The following is a 21,476-nucleotide window of genomic DNA, read 5'->3' as shown; positions in this document are numbered from 1 at the left end:
GGTCAGTGCTGTGGATTGGCGGCCGCCAGGCTCGTTTGCACTGAGCTTTGGGAAAGAGGAGGAGAAATATTGCTTTCCGGCGGGTCAGTGTTGTGTAACAATGCAAATCGCTCTTCTCGTTGCCGCACGTCGCGGCACACCAGCCAGCGTCTCGTGGCACACTAGTGTGCCGCGGAACAGCGGTTGAGAAACGCTGGTCTAATCCTCTTTTAAAGCCATCCAAGTTGGTGGCCATTGCTGCCTCCTGTGGCGGGGGGGGGGGGGAGTTCCACATTTTAAGCCTGTGCTGTTTGAAGGAGGACTTCATTTTCTCTGTCCTGAATCTTCCAATATTCAGCTTCACTGAATGTCCATGAGTTCTTAAGTTACAAGAAAGGGAGAAAAACTTCCCTCTATCCCCGGGTTCCCCAAATTTGGGTCTCCAGCTGTTTCTGGACTACAGTTCCCATCATCCCTGACCACTGGTCCTGCTAGCTATGGATGATGGGAGTTGTAGTCCAACAACAGCTACAGACCCAAGTTTGAGAAGCTCTTGACTTTCTCCATGCAGAGCATAATTTTACAAACGTCTTATCATGCTGCCTCTTACTTGCCTTTCCTCTAGAACAGTGACACACAGAGCCCTCACTGCTGGCACGCGCCCCAACGGCCCATTCACGCTGTTGTTGTTGTCCCCCCCCCCATTTGTTCCGCTACAGCTTGTCTCCGCTTTTAAAACCCGGATCCTTTTCTATTGTTACTGCTGGTAGCCAGAGATTGGTTTTTTAACCCTTTCTGTGCTGTTTTTTTCTGGCGCTTTGGCAGACTATGAATGGGTGTAACAGCATTCATTTTTTAACCCGTTCTGTGCTGGGGTTTTTTGGCGCTTTGGCAGAGTATGTCGATGCTGAGTGTTAGTTCTAGCGAAGGTATTATTCTTCATTTATTTCTGTTCTCTTCCCCCCCAAAAAAGTGCAGCAGCTTTGGGGCACCCCCCCAAAAGCAAAGCAACTTTTGCACCCCCCAAAAAACCCTCCAAAACTTTGGTCAGCAGATCTCCCCCAAAAAGCTCAACAACTCTGGGCACTTTGTGATAAATAAGGGTTTTTTGGTTTGGTTAAATAATTAGTTTTTGGTTTATTAAATACAGTTATATATTACAATTATACATTTTTGTTATTTAAACTATAAATATCGTGAAATTATGGTTTTTTCTCGAAGTGACACACCACCCGAGTTATGCTCGGTTTTTTGGCAAATTTTGACACACCAAGCTCAAAAGGTTGCCCATCACTGCTCTAGAAAGTCCCAAGCGCTGCAATTGTTCCTCTATCCCCTTGATCATTTTGCTCGCCCTTTTCTGAACCTCTTCCAACCCTACAATATCCTTTTCGATACTGCTTTTCGAGGCATTCCGGCTACAAATATCAGGTGCCAGGGCACAGGCAACAGCACACAGCCACTGACAACTAAGCCAGTGTGGCAGAGGGGCCCACAGCTGTCACCTTTGGGCTCGACAGGTTATTGGTCTGACACACTGTGAGGCTCCGAGTCCTCCGCACTCCCTGCTGGGAGAAGCTGCTTTCCAAGTCTGGCTTTACTCACCTGCAATGGACGACGATGGGGGTGTGGAGCGGCCGCTGGTGGAGGTAATGGCTGTGCACCTCCTGAATGAAGCGGAGCAGGTCCCCTTTGCTGTCCGGGAGGCCACTGAAGTAAGGAAGGGGAAGGAGGGAGAGAAAGAGAAAAATAATAATAATGAAGCAAGCATCTTTGCAAAAATGATTTTGCTGCCGCATGCCAGCTCCACTGCCACTCTCCTGGATGATCCCTGTTCCTCTAGTTCAGTCTTTCTCAAACTTGGGTCGCTGGCTGTCGTTTGCAGGAGAGAGCCAGCAGTAAATCACACTGTGCAAGTTGGAGTTAACTCTTTATTAGCAAAAACAGGATCTGCACAGGAGCACCAGGCCTAATGAGTACAGCAACTCATCTCCGCAGTTGGGGAGACGGAAAATCCCCACCGCAACACAGCTGCCGAAATCTCCTGCTCTCCAGGGCTTTCCCAAAGCAATCTGAGACTATGCCTTTGCTCCTCCCGCTTCATACCTCCCCTGGTCCTGGGGGACAAGCAGAGAAGGGGAGCTTGTCACAGCAGAAGTGGGAGACACCCATGACTCTTCACCAGCCTGACTCATTTCTGGCTCTTGGCCTCTCTCCTGCTTCAGCTTCGGCTCCAATTCTGGACTTCTCTCTACCACAGGTGCCCTGTTACCACCTCTTCAGCTTTTGACACTGACCACTCATTGTTGTCCCACCACCACTCTCTAGGCTCTGAGCCTCCCCAGCTGGTTCCGTTCCTTCCACCACCACCCCTGTGTCCAACCAGTCCGTGACACTGTTGCACTACAACTCCCATCATCCCTGGCCCTGCTAGCCAGGGATGATGGGGGTTGTAGTCCGACAACAGCTGGCGACCCAAGTTTGAGAAGCACAGCTCTAGCTGGGCCAGGCAAGCGAGGCACAGCCAGGCCACACCCCTCATCACCAGCCTCTCCCCACTGCCCTCCTGGTGTGGGACAAAAGTCACATACAGCTCCGGCCAGGAGGAGAACTGCAGGTGGATGACGGTGCGCTTCAAGCTCTGGTCTCGGAACTGCAGCGTGATCATGCGCTCCACGTGCGTCGGGGTGGCCTTGACGCTGGTGAGGACCAGGGTGAGGAGGCCGTGGACCATGGGCTGGCCCCGCTCCGTGGGGAAGTAGCGGACAACCTTTTGCTGCAGGACAGAGAGAAATGGGGGGATGTCGGGAGGAGAAAAGGAGGAGCAAGGCAGAGCGCTTCCAGTGCCACCATTTTGGCCTTGCCTCCCATGGTTAGAAGGCAGCAGGGGAGGGGAAAGGGCCTCCCCCCCCCTGCAAGCCTGAGATCCTGGGGAGCTGCCATCGGTTAAGAGAAAACAACTTCAGCTCCCCAAACTTTTTGGTTCTTGGTTCCATGAACTCATCTGCCTGCCCTCAGCTACGAAAGTTCAGAATAGCAGTTTTGCCCGACCCCACTAAGGAAGATAACACGACACAATTCGAAACGGTAAAAATTAATTGCACATATATTCAAAATCTGATTAAAACTATTTCAGAAAACCTGAATGAACTTGATCCTGGGACAGCAGCTGTTCGAAGGTCGTTTTACACCCCTCCCCTGGTAAATTCCCACCAGGGGGGCAGCATGGCCCACTTTGGGAACCCCTAGGCTAGAGATTGCTCTTTTCCCACCTCCAGCAATGGCTCCTCCTAGGCAGGGGTAGCCTGGACCATGGTAAGCCATGCTCTAGGATCCTGCTGTTGGGGTCATGGGGTAGCGACATTTATTTCATTTATTAAATTTGTATACCACCCTACACCTGTAGATCTCAAGGCTCACAACCTAAAACTACAACGTATTTACATTCAATGAACTGCAGTTAAGCAAAAGCGGAAACGTCTCAAATTCTTCCAGCTGTGTGTGTGTCTCCAGGCCAACTGTGGTTTAATTTATATCATACTAAACTATGGCTTAGCATGACGCAAACACCTGTGGTATTCTATTTAGGAATTTAAGTTTATTCCCATAAGGCTTTGATGATGAAGCCTGAGCTGGTTGGCAAATTCTAAGCATATGCCTCCTTGGGAACGCAAGTCACTTTTTTCTTGCAGTCCATATGCAATACACATTACATTAGAGGTAAAGGGTAAAGGGACCCCTGACCATTAGATCCAGTCGTGACCGACTCTGGGGTTGCGCGCTCATCTCGCTCTATAGGCCGAGGGAGCCGGCGTATAGCTTCCAGGTCATGTGGCCAGCATGAAAAAGCCGCTTCTGGCAAACCAGAGCAGCACATGGAAACGCCGTTTACCTTCCCGCTGTAGCGGTTCCTATTTATCTACTTGCATTTTGACGTGCTTTCGAACTGCTAGGTTGGCAGGAGCTGGGACCGAGCAATGGGAGCTCACCCCGTCACAGGGATTCGAACCGCCAACCTTCTGATCAGCAAGCCCTAGGCTCAGTGGTTTAACCACAGCGCCACCTGGGTCCCTTTAGAGGAGAATAAAGCATTTGAGTGTCTCACTCTCTCCTTTCCCCCAAGCTGCAATCACAGGATCTGATGCACAGGGTCAGAAGCCGGAGACTCTCAGGTTGCATAAAACAAAAAACAAAAAAACACAGCAAGTTGCTGGTCCTCAGGGTTGGGCAGGAAAGAACATAAAGGGGCAGGTAACATCTGCGGAGATCTGACTGCAATCCATTGGGGGGAGGAAATCGCCCTCAACATGACCCCAATGAAGCAGACAAGACCACCTGAGTTGTCCCTAAAACCTGAGGAAGTCTGTTTAAACCAGAGTGAAACTAAACTCGACTTTGACTCCTTGCTCCTTACTTTCTCGATCTCCTGCTCGGAAACCAGCATGACGACGACGGACACTTTCTGTTCGTAGATCATGAGCCAGAAGTCGGAGGCTGTGCCCACCAGGGGGGCCTGCGTGGCGATGATGGCGGGGCAGTAGGAGGAGAGGTCTTCGATGCGGCTGGCGTTGATGTAGTCGTCCTTGCCCGACTGCAGGATGATGCGGTTCTTGTCGTAGGGCATGATGTCCTGGTGGCGGTTCTTCATGGAGTAGCAGCGGGCGATGGCGATGGAGAGCTGGCGGGCGTCTTTCTCCTGGGCGTCCTGCAGCTCCTTCCAGATGCCGTCCAGCTCGTTGGCGCTCCCCGGGGAAGGGGCCGGCTTCTCGAGGCCGGCCACCACGTCCTGGAAGCGCTCCAGCTCCGACAGGAGCCGGCGGATGTGCTCGGGCTTCTCGTAGGGGTCCTTCTCGATCAGCTGCACGGCCTTGGGCTTCAGCCCATCCTTGGCGTCGGCCTTGGTGGGCTGCAGGAGGGGCTGCCCCACCGAGGCCTTGGCACCCCCGTGCTGGCTCTCGGGGCTGGAGGACAGGAGGTCGTCGGTGGACGAGTTCTGCCGGGGGAAGCGGGAGGCCTCGGAGGGGCCCTGCGCCAGTGGGGCGGCCCCGCCGGGCGCCAGAGAGGATGGGGGCAGCTGCGGGAGATGCCCCGAGGGGGGCAGGAGAGATGGAGCCGGCAGGGTCAGGGAAGGCTGCGGGGAGGGCGCCGGGGAGGGCAAGGCAGCCCCCTGCACCACTACGGCGCCAGGCATCTGCGCCAGGGCAGGGCTGGGTGCGGGAGGGACGTGGTGAGGGAGGGCCTGGCTGACGGGCTGGGGCTGCCCTCCGTGGGGCATAGGGGCACCCGGAGGGATCTGGGGGACCCCAGGGCCAAGGGGCCGGGGTGCCGGGCTGGCACCAAAGGCGACCTGGGCTGGCGATCTGGCAGGCAAGGGCTGGATGGAAGTGAGCGACGGGCGAAGGGGCAGCTGCTGCTGCTGCTGCTCAGGCCCCATCATGCCCATGGAAATGTTGGGGCCATGGGAAACAGCCGTGGGGTAGGTCAGGGAGTGGGGAGGCAAGGCGTGGCCCAGGGGCAGCTTGTCATGGGCCGGCCCAAGCTGATAGTGTTGGGCTCCCAGTTGGACGGGATGGCCGGGCGGGTGTGGGGGGACCTGCCTGAGGACGGCTTGCGGGGCGCAGACCTGAGCCGGGAAGGGGTGCTGGAAGGGCGGCTGCTGGGGCCCTTGGACCTGGGGCCCTTGGACCTGGGCCAGGAACTGGGGTGTGTACTGCTGGGGGGGCAGACCAAGGGGCTGGGGGCGGACCTGCCTGTCCATTGGGGGCTGGAGGGGCCCGTGGGAGGAGAAGGCCTGCGGAGGCTGAGCAGAGGAGTAAGGCGGCAGGGCCTGTTGCATGAAGGGTGGCCCACAAGGCTGGGGGTACGGGAACGGGGCGTTCGGTGTCCCTTGAGGTCCTGCGAAGCCACCCTGAGGAGGAGGAGGAGGCCCTGCCCACTGGGGGAGCGGCCCGGCCACGCCCCTGGGGGCGGCACAGCTCGAGATGGGGGCCTGGATGCTGTCGACGGTGGTGGTGGCCGGCCGGACCCCCGGCGCGTGCTGGGGGAAGCTGCCGACGCCGTACTGGTGGGGGGACGGAGCGGGGGGCCGGACTGCCAGAGGGGCGGAGTGGCTGGCCGGGAATGCCCCGCTGTTGGGGGCCAGCTGCCCCATGCCGTAAACCATGCCCCCTGGGGGAGCGGAGAAGGGCATGGGGAGGTGCTGCGGGGAGGTGTGCTGCGGGGGCAGGGGGGGCCCAGGGTAGGGGGGCTGCGCAGCTGGGCCCCGCATGACACTGCCACTGGGTGGGTAGGCCTGGGGGTTGGAGACTGAGGAGGGGGCGGAGCTCATAGGCGGTGGGGCTGCCTGGGGGGCAGAAGGCGGCATCTGGTGGGAGGCCGGGGGATAAGGGGCTTGCGCGGAGCTGGCCGGGACTCTGGGTGGTGGGTAGTGCCTGTGGGGGGCACCCCGGGCCACGTTCTGGCCCGGGCCGAAGGGAAGCCTGGCCTGGCCCGGCTGGGGGGCAGGAAAGGCTTCATGGCCAGGGGCTGCTCTCAGGCCAGCGTGGGGGAAGGCAGGGTCCAGACCAAGGGCGGCCAAGGCATCTGGCGGCAGCTGCGCCAGGTGAGCCCCCAGCACTTCGGGGGGCAGGCTGCGGAGCTCCTCCGGGAGGTCGGCCAGGGAGAGGGAGCCGAGGGGCAGGGGGTCGGGCGGCTCGAGGTCGGAGGCCTTCTTCTGGAGCGCCGGCTTGGCGGTGGTGGGCCTGGCAGGAGGTCTCTTCTTCAGTTCCCTGCCAAGGCAAGGGCACAGAGAAGCCACGTGAGGTGGGCACCCACTCCCAAGCACCCCCTGGCCCCCAGAGGGTCCCTAAAACCCCAGGTGTTTGCATATATATCTTAAAAACCTGGTGTTCTGATCATCACCTAAACCAGCCTTTCTCAATCTTGTGTCTCTGGATATTGTTGGAATATAATTCCCATCAACCCGGATTACCCCCGTTTTACTGTTTTAACATCACATTTTACAGTTGGCAGTTAAACTTTGGAACTCCCTCCCACAGGAGGCAGCAATGGCCACCAACCTGGATGGCTTTAAAGGAGGAAGGGACAAATTCACAGAGGAGAAGGCTAACAATGGCTCCTAGCTCATATCCTCTTATGTTGCTGTTGTAAGCCAGTTTTAGGGCCGTTGTGGAAAAACAGAGCAGAAATCTGAGCTCTCACAGACCCACTTGCACCCAGAGCCAAGCCACCTTACCTCTCCAGGAGCTGCTGCCTGGCCACCTCAGCTCCCTTGCAGGCAGCCCGGGATTTCTCCAGCAGTTTGGCCACTTTGCTCTCCAAGTCGGCGTAGAAATCTTTCCCTTCCTGGGATTTCTTCATCAGGTCCTCGTAAGCCTCATAGGAAGCCACCAGGGTCTGCAAAGATGTGTTCCACCTGGGGGGCGGGGCGGGGAGGCAGGAAAGAAGGTTTAGGATTAGGAAGAGGGGTATTTGCAGGACCACCTGGAAAGCGCACAGAGCCAGGAGAGGCATTCACACATGCCTGGGCACAAGGGCTGAGCTGTACCAATCGACAAGTGTACACCCCTTCACACAGACGCTTGTACCTGGTTTGTACCCGGGTGGAGTGAACAAACCTAAAGTGTGCAGCCCAGGAGAAAGGGGATTCCCAAACTCTGGTCAAGCCCCCATTTATTTATTTACATTTACATTCATAGAATCATAGAGTTGGAAGAGACCACAAGGGCCATCCAGTCCAACCCCCTGCCAAGTAGGAAACACCATCAAAGCATTCCTGACATCTGCCTGTCAAGCCTCTGCTTAGAGACCTCCAAAGAAGGAGACTCCACCACACTCCTAGGCAGCAAATTCCACTGCCGAACAGCTCTTACTGTCAGGAAATTCTTCCTAATGTTTAGGTGGAATCTTCTTTCTTGTGGTTTGAATCCATTGCTCTGTGTCCACTTCTCTGGAGCAGCAGAAAACAACCTTTCTCCCTCCTCTATATGACATCCTTTTATATATTTGAACATGGTTATCATATCACCCCTTAACCTTCTCTTCTCCAGGCTAAACATACCCAGCTCCCTAAGCTGTTCCTCATAAGGCATCGTTTCCAGGCCTTTGACCATTTTGGTTGCCCTCCTCTGGACACGTTCCAGCTTTTCAATATCCTTCTTGAACTGTGGTGCCCAGAACTGGACACAGTACTCCAGGTGAGGTCTGACCAGAGCAGAATACAGTGGTACTATTACTTCCCTTGATCTAGATCCTATACTATTGATGCAGCCCAGAATTGCATTGGCTTTTTTAGCTGCTGCATCACACTGTTGAGTCATGTCAAGTTTATGGTCTACCAAGACTCCTAGATCCTTTTCACATGTACTGCTCTCAAGCCAGGCGTCACCCATCCTGTATTTGTGCCTTTCATTATTTTTTTGCCCAAGTGTAGTACTTTACATTTCTCCTTGTTAAAATTAATCTTGTTTGTTTTCACATACCACATGTTCCTCCAATGAACTCAAGGTGATTTATATGGTGTCCCCCCCCCCATTTTACGCAGGTTAGGCCGATAGATGCTGGCTGCCCATCAAGGTCACCCAACGAGCTTCGTGGCCGAGTGGGAGGATTCGAACCCTGGTCTCCCAGGGTCATAGTCCACCACTCTTACGTCACGACAGCAGTTGTCCTCAAACATTTTTCTCCGGACCACACTTTCAGAATAAAAATTTGATTTATTTTTTATTGATAAGAAATAAATTGGAGAACACAACCAGGATTGTCCTCAGTATCATTTGCTACTCTCATTTCAAAAAGGTATCTATCCATATTCTGCAAATCAAATCAAATCAAAATACTTTGATACTCTACTGTACTACACTGAAATGTTTAAATGCCTAGTTGTCCTTGAATCTACCCCGCCACACTTGCCATTCTCTACTGCCACACCCTTTGAGAACCGCTGTGCAACATCATGCCCCTTTCTGGAGAAGGGACCCCTTTGCCTTCCTTTCCAGGGGCTGGCACCTGACCTGGTTGGTGGAGGCGTGAGAAGGGAACTGGGCAAACTCACGGGTCTATCAGTGGCTGGCCATTTTTCAACCTCGAGTCTCGAAGACAGCTTGCCTCTTTGCCAGGGCCCTGGCCCGGGGGGAGAGAATCTGCCTTGCAAGCAGAAAGCCCCCGGTTCAATCCCGGATCACATCCCTGCTGGGGACTTTTGGGAGTCAGTTAGAAGTTCACCACCGTTGATATATCAGCAGAGTACGCGGAGCCCCAGCAGAGCCTTCGGAGATTTCCTGCTCTTAGAAGAACAGCTTCTTCCAGAGTCCACAGTTAAGGGGGAAAGTCCTCTCCCAAGTAGTTCAGAGTTTCAAGTTGCAACGTGTTTGTCATCCCCCAGATAACGAAGACAAAACACTACAGCCTACTATATACCGTTCTTCTGGTCTCGTAACGTAGATACTTGCGCACAGGGAGATCCACTGACACTATTTCCGCACTAGCTAACGCTGCTGCAAAGAACAGCCCATTCCCCTGACTCTTGCAGATTCAGAGTCAGACCCTGGCGGCAAACTGGACAGGACACAACCATCGCATAACGAAAACAATGCCCTAGAGACTATTCTACCTGTCTCTACATTCTTGAACCACTTGGGAGGCTGGATAACTCGGCAATTCAGACACTTGACCTCACGGGTATTGCTATGGTAACCCAGTGCACCTGGCACCCTTTCCTGTGAACACCCAGGTGTGTGTGTGTGTGCGCACGCACGCACGCGCTCTCAAGACAGGAGCCTAAGCATTGTGCAATTTAACCCACCGTTCTCATTGCATCAATAATCTCTACGGTAGCTGCTGCCCCCTGCTGGCTTCTAGCTGGCAGCGCATCAACCTTTTGCCAGGCTGCTAAGAAATCCAAAAACCGCTTCTCCTCCCCCCGGCCACTCACTTGTGTTCCACCTCTGCCAGGACCTTGCGCACGGCCGCATACTTGACGTTGGCGTCCGTCAGGGCTTTGAGGATATTCTCCTGGGCGGTCAAGTTCTGTTCCAGGTAGACCTTGATCTGGTCGTACTTCTTCAGCTGCTCCTCAAAGAGTTTCTGGAGAGAGACAAGAGGAGAAGTCAAGGCAAAGCTACGATAGGCTGGGGAGGAGAGGAGGGGAGGAAGGAGAAGGGGATTCTGGGAATTGGTTGAGGCCAGTGGGGCGCGTGAAATGCATACCAGAGCATCTTTTAGGCCTTTGGGTTATCTGAGGTGCGGAGAAAGGGCCACAGCTCGGTGGAAGAGGGTCTGCCTGGCCAGCAGGTGGTCCTGGGTTCAATCCCAGGTAAGGCTGGGAGAAACCCCTGCCTGATTTCCTAGACAGTCAGTGTGGACACAGTACTAAGCTAGGTGGACCAATGGAAGGACCTGTGTCTGCACTGCAAATTTATCATCCATATTCATAAGGAAACTGTTTCCAGAGGAAGAACTGTGAGGGGAGAGAGACTTTGGGCTGGCCATGGATTTTTCTGCCTGACTTGCTCCACTCTCCAGCCCAAGGAGCCATTCCTAGACCCCCGACTAGAAGCAGCCGGGAAGAGAGAAGAGAGGCTGCTGGGATGAGAGAAGGGTTTAAATAATAATAATAATAATAATAATAATAATAATAATAATGATAACAATAATAATTCTAGAAGTTGTCTGTCTTTGTTTCTCAACTTAATCCTTTTACATGGTTTTGTATGCATTTTGGCATTTTATGCATTGTGACTTGCTGTTATTTCTACTGGTTATATTTTAGTAATTATTTGTTGTAATTGTTACAAGTGAATTTCTGTTTCATTTCTGTTTGCTGATATTTAATTTCACTGTAAACTTCCTGACAGTAAGAGCTGTTCAGCAGTGGAATTTGCTACCAAGGAGTGTGGTGGAGTCTCCTTCTTTGGAGGTCTTGACAGCCATCTGTCAGGAATGCTTTGATGGTGTTTCCTGCTTGGCAGGGGGTTGGACTGGATGGCCCTTGTGGTCTCTTCCAACTCTATGATTCTATGTTCTAACATAAACAACAACAACATGTTCTAACATGTTCTTGCGATTCCCTTTCCCATCAGCTTCAGGAGGAATTGGGTGGCGATGGTGGTGCAGAACGGCCGACCGGGCACCCTGCCTCCCTCCCTCTCAGCTGCCCACCTTCATCTCAGACCGGTCCGTCGTCACCAGCGAAGTGGTGATGTCGTCCTTCTGGATCATCTCGCGCAGCTGCTGCTCCAGGGAGACCCGCTGGTCCTTCATCTCCTGCACTTTGGCCAGGATCCTCTTCAAGGTCTGCATTGCCTGCTGGTCGTCTAGGGAGGAAAGAGGCAGACAGGGGCTGATGGGAGTTGTAGTCCAAGTGACATCTCCAGGGCAGCAGGTTGGGCAAAGACTGGTTTTATTTTGTTATTTTTTTTAAGGTTCAGGATTTCAATTCCTGCACCAGGATTAATTCTGCCATCTACCTAGATTACACAAAGTGGACCCTCTTCCCATACTCTGGTCTGCATTTTTTAAAACAGACGTTGAATAATTCCTTCTACCGAAAGGGTAGCCCCGGAATCCAACGGCCTACAACCGGTGAGCTGGGACCCACGACTGAGTGGCAACCTGATCTCAGGTGTGGGCCAACAGCAGCCCTATCATCAGGGTAAAGAGAGAGAGAGAGAAACTTTAAGAAGCAGGTTCCCCCCAAATGTGTGTTTGGGTTGTAGGAGGATCCTGGATCTGAAACGGCTGAAGGCAACTGCTCTAGAAATCAGTCTCTGCGGATCCTGAAACATCACCCCAAAGCTGCCATGAAGCTCGCTGGTTGGCCTTGGCCCTGTAGACCTGAAGGAGTGTCTCCACCACCATCGCTCAGCCCGAACACTAAGGTTCACTTCAGAGGGTTCCCTGACTGCGAGAAGCAATGTGACAGGGAACCAGGCAGAGGGCCTTCTCGGTGGTGGCACCCTCCCTGTGGAATGCCCTCCCATCAGATGTTAGGGAAATGAACATCTGACATTTAGAAAACATCTGAATGCAGCGCTGTATTGGGAGTTTTTTTAATGCCCGATGTTTTATTGTATTTTTCTATTTTGCTGGAAGCAGCCCAGAGTGCCTGGGGCAGTCAATTCAGATGGGCAGCATATTAATAATAATAATAATAATTATTATTATTATTATTATTATTATTATTATTATTATTATTATTATTATTATGTTATTGTGGTTGTGAGGATAAAATGGAGAATTGCACACCCCACCTTGAACTCCCTGGAGGAAAGGCAGGACATATATGTAATAATGGTCTATATATAGCTCTGCTTAGCAGCAGAGGGGAATGCAGCAGGAGATTCCACCCTATTTCAGAGAGTGTAGAATCACAGAATTGTAGAGTTGGGACCCCCAAGGACCATCCAGTCCAACCCCCTGCAGTGCAGGAACCGCAGCTAAAGAATCCACGATTTGCGGCATCTGTGGGCTCAAGGGGCAGGAAGCCATAACAGAGAAGAGACGGCGGCAACGCCTTCCTTGCCCTCCTCACCTTCCGTCAGGCTGGGGGTGGGCAGGGCGGCCCTCACTTGCTCCAGGGGCCCGCTGAGCAGCCGCAGGTTGCTGATGTGCAGGTTCATGGCCTTGTGGAGCTCGGTGTTGGTGAAGCTGGCCTTCTCGTGCACCTCCATGTACTTGCCCCACTCCTTGGCCACTTCCGCCAGCCCGGAGGAGGGTGGGGTGGGAGGGGAGCCCTGCTGCGGGGGCAGCTTCCCCCCCAGCGCCTCCTGCAGCTTCTGCTCCTGGGCCTCGTCCTCGTCCAGAAGGTCCTTGATCTCCTTCAGAGATGCTTCGACGTCTGTGAAAACGCCAGAGAGCACTGGAGGAGCAGAGGAAGAGATTTTGAGATGTCACACGATTGGCGGGGCTGGCCATTTGTCAAAATCCCTTGCGCCTTTGCAAGTCCCCCCACACGCCAAACTTTAAGCCCCTGAACTCGGAGGCTTGAAGGGGGAACAGGACCTTTTCCAAGTCTCCCAATGCTTCCTTTTTAAGCCCGCAAGGAGTAGAGACTTACAGAAGAACAGAAGAGCCTATTGGGTCAGGCCAGTAGCCCATCTAGTCCACCATCCTGTTCTCACAGGGGCCAACAAGACGCCTGTGGGAAACCAGCAAGCAGGATTCGAACACAGGAGCCCTCTCCGCTCCTGCAGTTACCAGGAAACGGCATTCGGAAGCATTGCTGTGGGGGCAGAGCATAGCCTCCATCGTTGCTGGTAGCTATTGATAGCCCAACATTCCATGAATTTGCCTCATCCTCTTTTAAAGCCATCTAGAATGGTAGGTCGCTGCCTCCTGTGGCAGGGAGTTCCATAGTTCAACTGCGCTTCTGTGTGAAGAATTCCTTTCTTTTCTCTGTCCCAAATCTTCCAACGTTCACCTTCACTGAAGGTCTACAAGTTTTAGTGGTATGAGAGAGGGAGATAAACTTATCTATCCACTTTCTCCATGCCATGCCTGAATTCATAAACTGCTATCACGTCACCTCTCACCTTTCCTCCGAACTAAAAAGTCCCAAACATTGCCACTTTTCTGTATAGGGGAGTTCCTGAATCCCATTGATCGTTTCGGCAGCGCTTTTCCAACTTCTCCCCTGGAGGCTCAAGAAGGAAGCTCAGGAGTTGTCTTAAAAGCCTTTGCAAAGGCCTCTTTGAAACAGCTCACTCCTGCCTGTGAGCTGCTTCAAAGGGTGCTTTTGCGCACAGCTGTAATCGCTGCTCAGTGGAATAGCAAGGATTAAATCCTGCTGCCTTGGCTGTGCAATCTTGCAAACCAGGATTTTAATCCTGTCCTCCACCCATCGGCTGACATCGCCAAAAACGTCAGCTGATGGACATGGTTTGGGGGAAATGGCCCAGAGGCTGCAGGTTCCCAATATAATATTGTTGTACTACGTGTTCCAACATAAAAGCTTCCAGTCAACTACTATGTAAGTTTAAGCAAGCAGCTAGTCCTCAGCAACTCCATCACAAGTTCTCCATCACTGGTAAAATCCTGAGTGGTCTCTCCCTTGCATGCACATACAGACCTCACCCTCAGTCCCATAAACCCCTCGCTTACCCTGCATGGACTGAACAAGGTTTTTCACGGTCTCTGGGCGCACGCTGAGCGCTGCACATTTCTCCATCAAGACCGGTGGGATGTGGTTGTACATGTCCAGGTTGTCGACCGTCTCGGGGTCCAGCTGCAACGAGTCCATGAATTGTCTACAAAGAAAGGAGCGTGACAGGAGGGGACACACGGCAGAGCTTGGATGCTCCCATCCCTAGGTGGAGCCTCAAAAGGCACAGGTGGGTCTGCCCCCTCCTGGCAGGCAGGTCAGCCCTGGAAGGGGTCTGCCTTTTGTCTGGAGGCTGCTTCTACGTACACTATAACACAGGCACCCCCGAACTCAGCCGTCTAGCTGTTTTGGGACTACAACTCCCATCATCCCTAGCTAACATGATCAGTGGTCATGGATGATGGGAATTGCAGTCCCAAAACATCTGGAGGGCTTAGTTTGGCGATGCCTGCTATAACAAAACTGGTTTTTAAAAACCTTATTTATAGCCACATCGGAGAAACTGACGCAGCAACTTTGCGTTCTCAGAGGGGAAATTCCAGCAAATTCCAAATAGCACTACTTCTGGTGCTGTTTTGATTACCGTATTGGCCTGAATACGTCTCACTTTCCCCCCGAATTCCGACAGTGAAAAGTTAAAGCATGGCTTATATTTGCGACCTTATGGTATAAGGAATGGAGGAATGGAGCAGCTTATATATGGGTATTTTTTTTCTTTATTTTTCTCCCACCCCCCTCCAATTTTAAATGTGCAGCTTATAGTCAGGTGCAGCTTATATTTGGGCCAATACGGTATATGACTTTTTGATCCGCTGTGTATGTCTTGGAATACTGACGCATTGCCTCTTTGGTACAAGTTTATTTTAAAATTGGTCTTTTATATCTTTCATCTCCTTATGTCACATCTGACCGTGCTCAATTGTTTTTTCTTTCGTTGAATTGCTGGAAGAGTCTATTTAGTCGTTTGATAAAATAGCATTTTTTTAAAGGATTTTTTTTTAACGGCAAGCAAATGCTAGCCGCAAACATGCATCCCCCAGAGATTTAAAAATGCCTTTTCTCTGGCCTAACGGACAGTTCACTCTTCACGAAAGTAATTTAACTAGACTTGAAGGCTCCCACCTGAAGGGGCGAAGCAATTTTGCAGAGCAGCACAGTGTGACCTTTTACTTGCGATGGAATACCCACCGCAAGGGGCGGCAAGGTTTATCTTGCCTGGGCTGGATCGGTCCCGCGCCACGCTGGTTTAGCGCAGTTGGGGCGGCGGCTCGGGGGCCGGTCAAACGACCTCCGTGGGCGCTTGCAGTCCATAGAATCATAGAGTTGGAAGAGACCACAAGGGCCATCCAGTCCAACCCCCTGCCAAGCAGGAAACACCATCAAAGCATTCTTGACATATGCCTGTCAAGCCTCTGCTTAAAGACCTCCAAAGGAGGAGAGACCACCACACTCCTTGGCAGCAAATTCCACTGCCGAACAGCTCTTACTGTCAGGAAGTTCTTCCTAATGTTTAGGTGGAATCGTCTTTCTTGTACTGTAGTTTGAATCCATTGCTCCGTGTCCGCTTCTCTGGAGCAGCAGAAAACAACCTTTCTCCCTCCTCTCTATGACATCCTTTTATATATTTGAACATGGCTATCATATCACCCCTTAACCTTCTCTTCTCCAGGCTAAATATACCCAGCTCCCTAAGCCGTTCCTCATAAGGCACGGGTGTCAAACACAAGGCCCGGGGGCCTAATCCGGCCCGCCAGACCTCGTCATGTGGCCCGCGTAGCCGCCGCCGACACTAACCGCTGACAGTAGTTCTGGAGCCTGCGATTGGCCGAGGGTCAAAACCGGGGGCGGGGCTGCAGGCGGAGGCCGGGGCGCTGGAGCCGTGCTGACGGCCTTGGCCAGGGAATTTCAATTTCGAATGAGGCTGAGGGAGGTGGTGGCACAGCGGCCAGACGGGGAAGTGAGATGCAGGAGGAGGAGAAGGAAGCCCGCCGAGGAGGTAGGAAAGCCCTACAGGCGCCGCCGGCAAAGTTTGTGCCGGGACGGAGCAGCGCTGGATTTTTTTTTGGCGGGCTTTGCTGTTGTCTCCGAGAGCGAGTGAGGCGGCACTGGGGAGCCGCCACCCGCCGCTTCCCTTCCTCTCCTTGGCTGCATCCGGGAGGTGGGGCGAGCGAGCGGGCGAAAGGGACGCGGAGTGAGCCTGAGGGGGAAGTAGGCGAAGCGCAACAGCTGCTCTCTTGATTCCCACTTCCCCTGTTTTCTCCTCATAGACACTCGGGAGGGTGCCTGGCTTTTGCTCTGCCCCCCACCCCCAAGCCGCCCTTTGGCTTCTCAGTTCCGGCGGAGCTGCTCCCTGGGGGGCGGCCGGGAGGGAGGCGGCAACGACGGCACGGGTTCCTGCTCTTCCCGCTCTGCCGCCGCCTCCTCTCAGCCCCTCATGATGTAGGGCTCCAGATGGAGTCGCCTCGCGGTTTGAGTAGGTGGGAGGGGAATTTTTTTTGGGGGGGAGGTTTTCAAGCCTTCTCTGCCTGCAGTCCCGGTAGGGAGAGGCAGCGGCGAAGACAACAACAGCGCGGGTGGGGGGAAGAGCAGCTCTGAGGCGAAGATGCACGTCCGCTGGGGCTGCCGCCGCCTTCCTCCTCGGGAAATCCGCTGCCCTCCCTCAGCGCGAGGGGAAGGGACTCTGGCGCTGAGGAGGGAGGATGCAAAAGCAAAGCAGGGAGTTGGCGCTGCACCACATGTTCCTGCCCCTCTCCAAAGCATGGGGTGGGTTGCAGCGTGTGGCATCCTGCCTAGCGGGGTTTGGGTGTGCGCAGGGCGGGAGAGGGAAGCCCTCTTTCCATCTGCAGGTTTTTAATCCCAGCAGTGGCTTTCTCCTTCCTGCCGAAGGTTTAGTTGAGCCCCCCCCCCCCGGAAGCCGTCGATCCCCACCTTTTGTTCAAATTTCCCTCGTTTACATCCCCTCCCACACACGCGCCACGATGCAGGAATGTGATCCGTGTGGGAGCGGGAATGAGCTTACGTTATTACAAAAAACAGTAATAATTGAATGCAGTGACAATAATTTATGATAATAAAGAGTGGACACATAGTCCTACAGACACAACCGGCCCTTTGAGGGTGACCAAACTGCTGATGCGGCCCCCGATGAATTTGAGTTTGACACCCCTGTCATAAGGCATCGTTTCCAGGCCTTTGACCATTTTGGTTGCCCTCCTCTGGACACGTTCCAGCTTGTCAGTATCCTTCTTGAACTGTGGTGCCCAGAACTGGACACAGTACTCCAGGTGAGGTCTGACCAGAGCAGAATACAGTGGTACTATTACTTCCCTTGATCTAGACACTATACTCCTATTGATGCAGCCCAGAATTGCATTGGCTTTTTTAGCTGCTGCATCACACTGTTGACTCATGTCAAGTTTGTGGTCTACCAGGACTCCTAGATCCTTTTCACATGTACTGCTCTCAAGCCAGGTGTCTCCCATCCTGTATTCGTGCCTTTCATTTTCTGACCCACAGGTATGAGCCAAGCACTGGGAACTGTAGCCATCATGTGATGGAACGTGCAAGGGCAGATGCACCAGTCCTTAGCCTTCCTTTCCCCAGACCGAGCTCCTACAACCCTGCCCCCCTTTTCGGTTTGGAAAATGAGGGAGGGGTGGATGCATTTTCAAGCAAATTAAATCAAAGTGTGTCGTTGCGAGACGGAACCAGACAGCAGGAGAGCTACCGGCACAGCGGAGCAAAATATGGGCCGAAACCTCACATTAATGGGAGAAGGAAGCAGCCTCGCCCAAAATGACAGCCGGGGAGATGGAGAAAGGCTGCTGAAGAGGAAAATCACACTGAAGCCCCAGGGATGCTGCTATCTCAGGGTGGAATGAAAGGCAGGAGGCCATGCGGCGAGACCACCCCTTTGACCCGTGAGCAAGGAGGCAGCCCTCCTCGCCCCACCCTCCACGGTGGCTTCCCCCGTCCCAACTTCCCGGGAGCCTTGAATACGTACTCCAGGACTTCATTCTTGGCGTCGATCTTGGCCATCACTTCTCTCAGCAGCTTGGCCTTCTCTTCACTGCAAGAGAAACAAAGAGGCTTATTCTATATATGTTAGATCTGCAAGCTGCGTATATTCCATCAGTTTAAGTTGCTATTCTTCTTTGGTTGGGACCTCGCTCATTTTCCATTTGGGGGCAAACAAAACACGGTCTGCAGTAGTGGCATACATAAATAGCCTTTTTTTGACACCTGGGGATTTCCGTCTGAATTATCCCCAACAAAAACGACTCTGGGTTGTTGTTGTTGTTGTTTTGTTGGAAAGTACTTTTAAACAGGTTTTTCAATTCCTTGTAAATTATTTCCCAATACTGTTTCACCCTTTAACAGCTCCACCACATACGATAGAACGTACCCTCATCTTCACTGCATTTCCAGCACTTATAGAATAAAAGAACAAGAAGAACCTATGTTTAAAGAAGATTGGAAAATGTTTATTGAATATATGGGGGGGAATTGTGTCCACTTGAAAACGCTGGCAGCGTTAAGATAAATTCAACTGCGTAAATAAGTTCCGATGGGTGTAATGATGGAATACTGAATGGTTTAGTTTAGGTAAAATATGCAGGGATTTGTGTTATGCAAAATGAACCATGGAAAGAGAAGGGGGGGAGGCATTGGTATTTTAAGGTTGTTTAAGTGAATGTTCTAAAATGGCACAAAATTTAATAAAAATCATAGAAAAAACAACACAGAGCTTAGTAGCAGTCAGATGGGCAGCCGCCTATTTCTTCTTCTTCGGGAGGGGATTCCACAGGGTAGGGCCACTGCATTAAAGGTCTGATTCCTACATTGTACTGTAATGAACAGACGTCCAGATGGAGTTGGTACCTGAAGTTGGTCCCTCGCCTGCAGAGTGCAGAGTGCAGAGTGCAGCTACGTTACAGGGAACCAGGCAGAGGGCCTTCTCGGTAGTGGCACCCACCCACCAAAGGTCAAAGAAAACAACAATTACCAGACCTTTAGAAGGCATCTTAAGGCAGCCCTGTTTAGGGAAGCTTTTAATGTTTGATGAATTTCTGTATTTTAGTGTTTTGTTGGAAGCCGCCCAGAGTGGCCGGGAGAACCCGGCCAGATGGGCAGGGTATAAATAATAAATTATTATTATTATTATTATTATTATTGGCTGGGGATGTAAGGAGCAAGACGGTCTCTCATGCCCTATCATGGGACATATCAACATATATATATATATATATATATAATTTTTATTAAGTTTTCATTTTTACATTTCAAAATAAACGTTTTTGTTGTGGTTTAGTCGCGTCTGACTCTTCGTGACCCCATGGACCAGAGCACGCCAGGCACTCCTGTCTTCCACTGCCTCCCGCAATAAACATTTTACAAACTTCAAAATATCTGATGACTTCCCTTCTTCTGCTTCCATGGTTCATTTTACATATCACACATTCCTGCATGTTTTACTATAACCATTCAAATCAGTTTTCCACTTTAACAGCCATCAAAAATCATTTGCTCTGTTGAATTTATCTTAATGCTGCCAGTGTTTTCAACTGTAATGTACTCAATAAACGTTTTCCTTCTTTAAATAAATGTTCTTCTTGCTCTCTTAGTCTGTGTGTTAAATCTGCAAAGTTCTGCATATTCTGTCAACTTACAGTAAGTTGCCATTCTTCTTTAGTTGGGACCTCGCTCGCTTTCCATTTGGGGGCTAACAAAACATGGGCCTCAGTTGTTGCATACATAAATAATCTTTTCTGATACCTAGGAATTTCTGTCTGGTTTATTTCCAATAAAAAGGGCTCTGGGTTGTTGTTTTTTAAATAATTTTGAATATTTTTTTTCCAGTTCATTATAAATCATTTCCCAATACACTTTTACCTCTTTACATGTCCACTACATATGAAAAAAGATTCTCTCCACTTCTTTATACTTCCAACCATAGCTGCCAAGTTTTCCCTTTTCTCGCGAGGAAGCCTATTCAGCATAATGGAAAATCCCTTAAAAAAAGGGATAACTTGGCAGCTATGCTTCCAACACATATCTGATTCCGTTTTATATATCTTAGCCAACCTAGTTAAATACCATCTATGGATCCTTTTCAAATAATTCTCTTTCAATGAATAACATGCAGTAAATTTCAGACCGCTTTTCCAAAGTTTCTCCCAGAGGTTAAAATCTAGGCACATGTCAACTCTGGGCCCACAATACTCCCACCCTCTTCCTGTTTAGGGAAGTTCTTAATGTTTGATGTTTTATCGTGTTTTAAATATTCTGTTGTGAGCCGCCTAGAAATAATTTCTTCTTCTTCTTCTTCTTCTTCTTCTTCTTCTTCTTCTTCTTCTTCTTCTTCTTCTTCTTCTTCTTCTTCTTCTTCTTCTTCTTCTTCTTCTTCTTCTTCTTCTTCTTCTTCTTCTTCTTCTTCTTCTTCTTCTTCTTCTTCTTCTTCTTCTTCTTCTTCTTCTTCTTCTTCTTCTTCTTCTTCTTCTTCTTCTTCTTCTTCTGGTTTTGCTAAATGCAGACCTTATTATCAAGCCTCCCATCTCCACCCTTTAATCCCCACCTGTTTTCCTGCAGCCCGCCCCTCTCAACTGAACGTGGCAGCCCAAACAGCCTCCCAGAATGCAAAGCAGCTGCTCACCTGTAGAGTGAGGACGCCTCATGGGCAGCCATTGGAACCAGCTTGGCAAAAATGTCAGGGCCTGTGACAGCCGGGTCAGTGGGGTTGACGGGAAGGGCCTTCACCAGAGGTGCGCCTGCGGATGAAGTAATATTGGGTTAATAAAGCACTTGAGGACAGAGAGTTGATTCCTTAAAAAGGTAAAGGTAAAGGATCCCCGGACGGTTAAGTCCAGTCAAAGGCAACTATGGGGTTGCGGAGCCCATCTTGCTTTCAGGCGAGGGAGCCAGCGTTTGTCCACAGACAGCTTTCTGACTCATGTGGCCAGCATGACTAAACAGCTCCTGGCGCACCAGAACACCGTGACAGAGACCGGAAACACTGTTTATCTTCCCGTCGCAGTGGGACCCATTTTATCTACTTGCACTGGTGTGCTTTTGAATTGCTAGACTGGCAAGAGCTGGGACAGAGCAACGGGAGCTCAGCCTGTCACAGGGATTCGAACCGCTGACCTTCTGATCAGCAAGCCCAAGAGGCTCAGTGGTTTAGACCACAGCGCCACCCGCGTCCCTAGAGATGATACGTAGGCTACACCGGACCCATGGAGTGCTGATAATCTTGTGGCTTCTGTACCCAGGCACAAGTTGCTAGTCCTGCATGCTTATTTGGGTTTTATTATGACGACTACAGTTATATCCCACCCTTCCTCACTTTTCCAGGTAGCGATTTAACAAGTTGTAAAGGAATTTGAACAGCCCACAATGAAAG

At 51.5% G+C, this 21,476-nt stretch overlaps 1 protein-coding gene across 1 annotated transcript in view; it reads right to left on the bottom strand.

Annotated features, from left to right (window-relative positions):
• Positions 1 to 21,476, bottom strand: part of PTPN23 (protein tyrosine phosphatase non-receptor type 23) — a 50,729-nt gene that overhangs the window by 5,424 nt on the left and 23,829 nt on the right. Inside the window, exons 13-22 of the mRNA XM_035129804.3 lie at positions 20,730 to 20,844; positions 18,081 to 18,146; positions 14,077 to 14,222; positions 12,509 to 12,835; positions 11,137 to 11,291; positions 9,911 to 10,062; positions 7,214 to 7,393; positions 4,394 to 6,746; positions 2,571 to 2,755; positions 1,585 to 1,689 (exon numbers count right to left, since the gene is read on the bottom strand). Coding sequence (XP_034985695.2) covers positions 1,585 to 1,689; positions 2,571 to 2,755; positions 4,394 to 6,746; positions 7,214 to 7,393; positions 9,911 to 10,062; positions 11,137 to 11,291; positions 12,509 to 12,835; positions 14,077 to 14,222; positions 18,081 to 18,146; positions 20,730 to 20,844 — 3,784 coding nt within the window. The remainder of the gene's footprint in view (positions 1 to 1,584; positions 1,690 to 2,570; positions 2,756 to 4,393; positions 6,747 to 7,213; positions 7,394 to 9,910; positions 10,063 to 11,136; positions 11,292 to 12,508; positions 12,836 to 14,076; positions 14,223 to 18,080; positions 18,147 to 20,729; positions 20,845 to 21,476) is intronic.

The sequence above is a fragment of the Zootoca vivipara genome, chromosome 11 (genome assembly GCF_965207765.1).
Source record: "Zootoca vivipara chromosome 11, rZooViv2.hap1.1, whole genome shotgun sequence".
Taxonomy (NCBI): Eukaryota; Metazoa; Chordata; class Lepidosauria; order Squamata; family Lacertidae; genus Zootoca; species Zootoca vivipara.
Note: the sequence above shows the minus strand (reverse complement) of the source record. Positions and strands in the feature narration are given on the sequence as shown.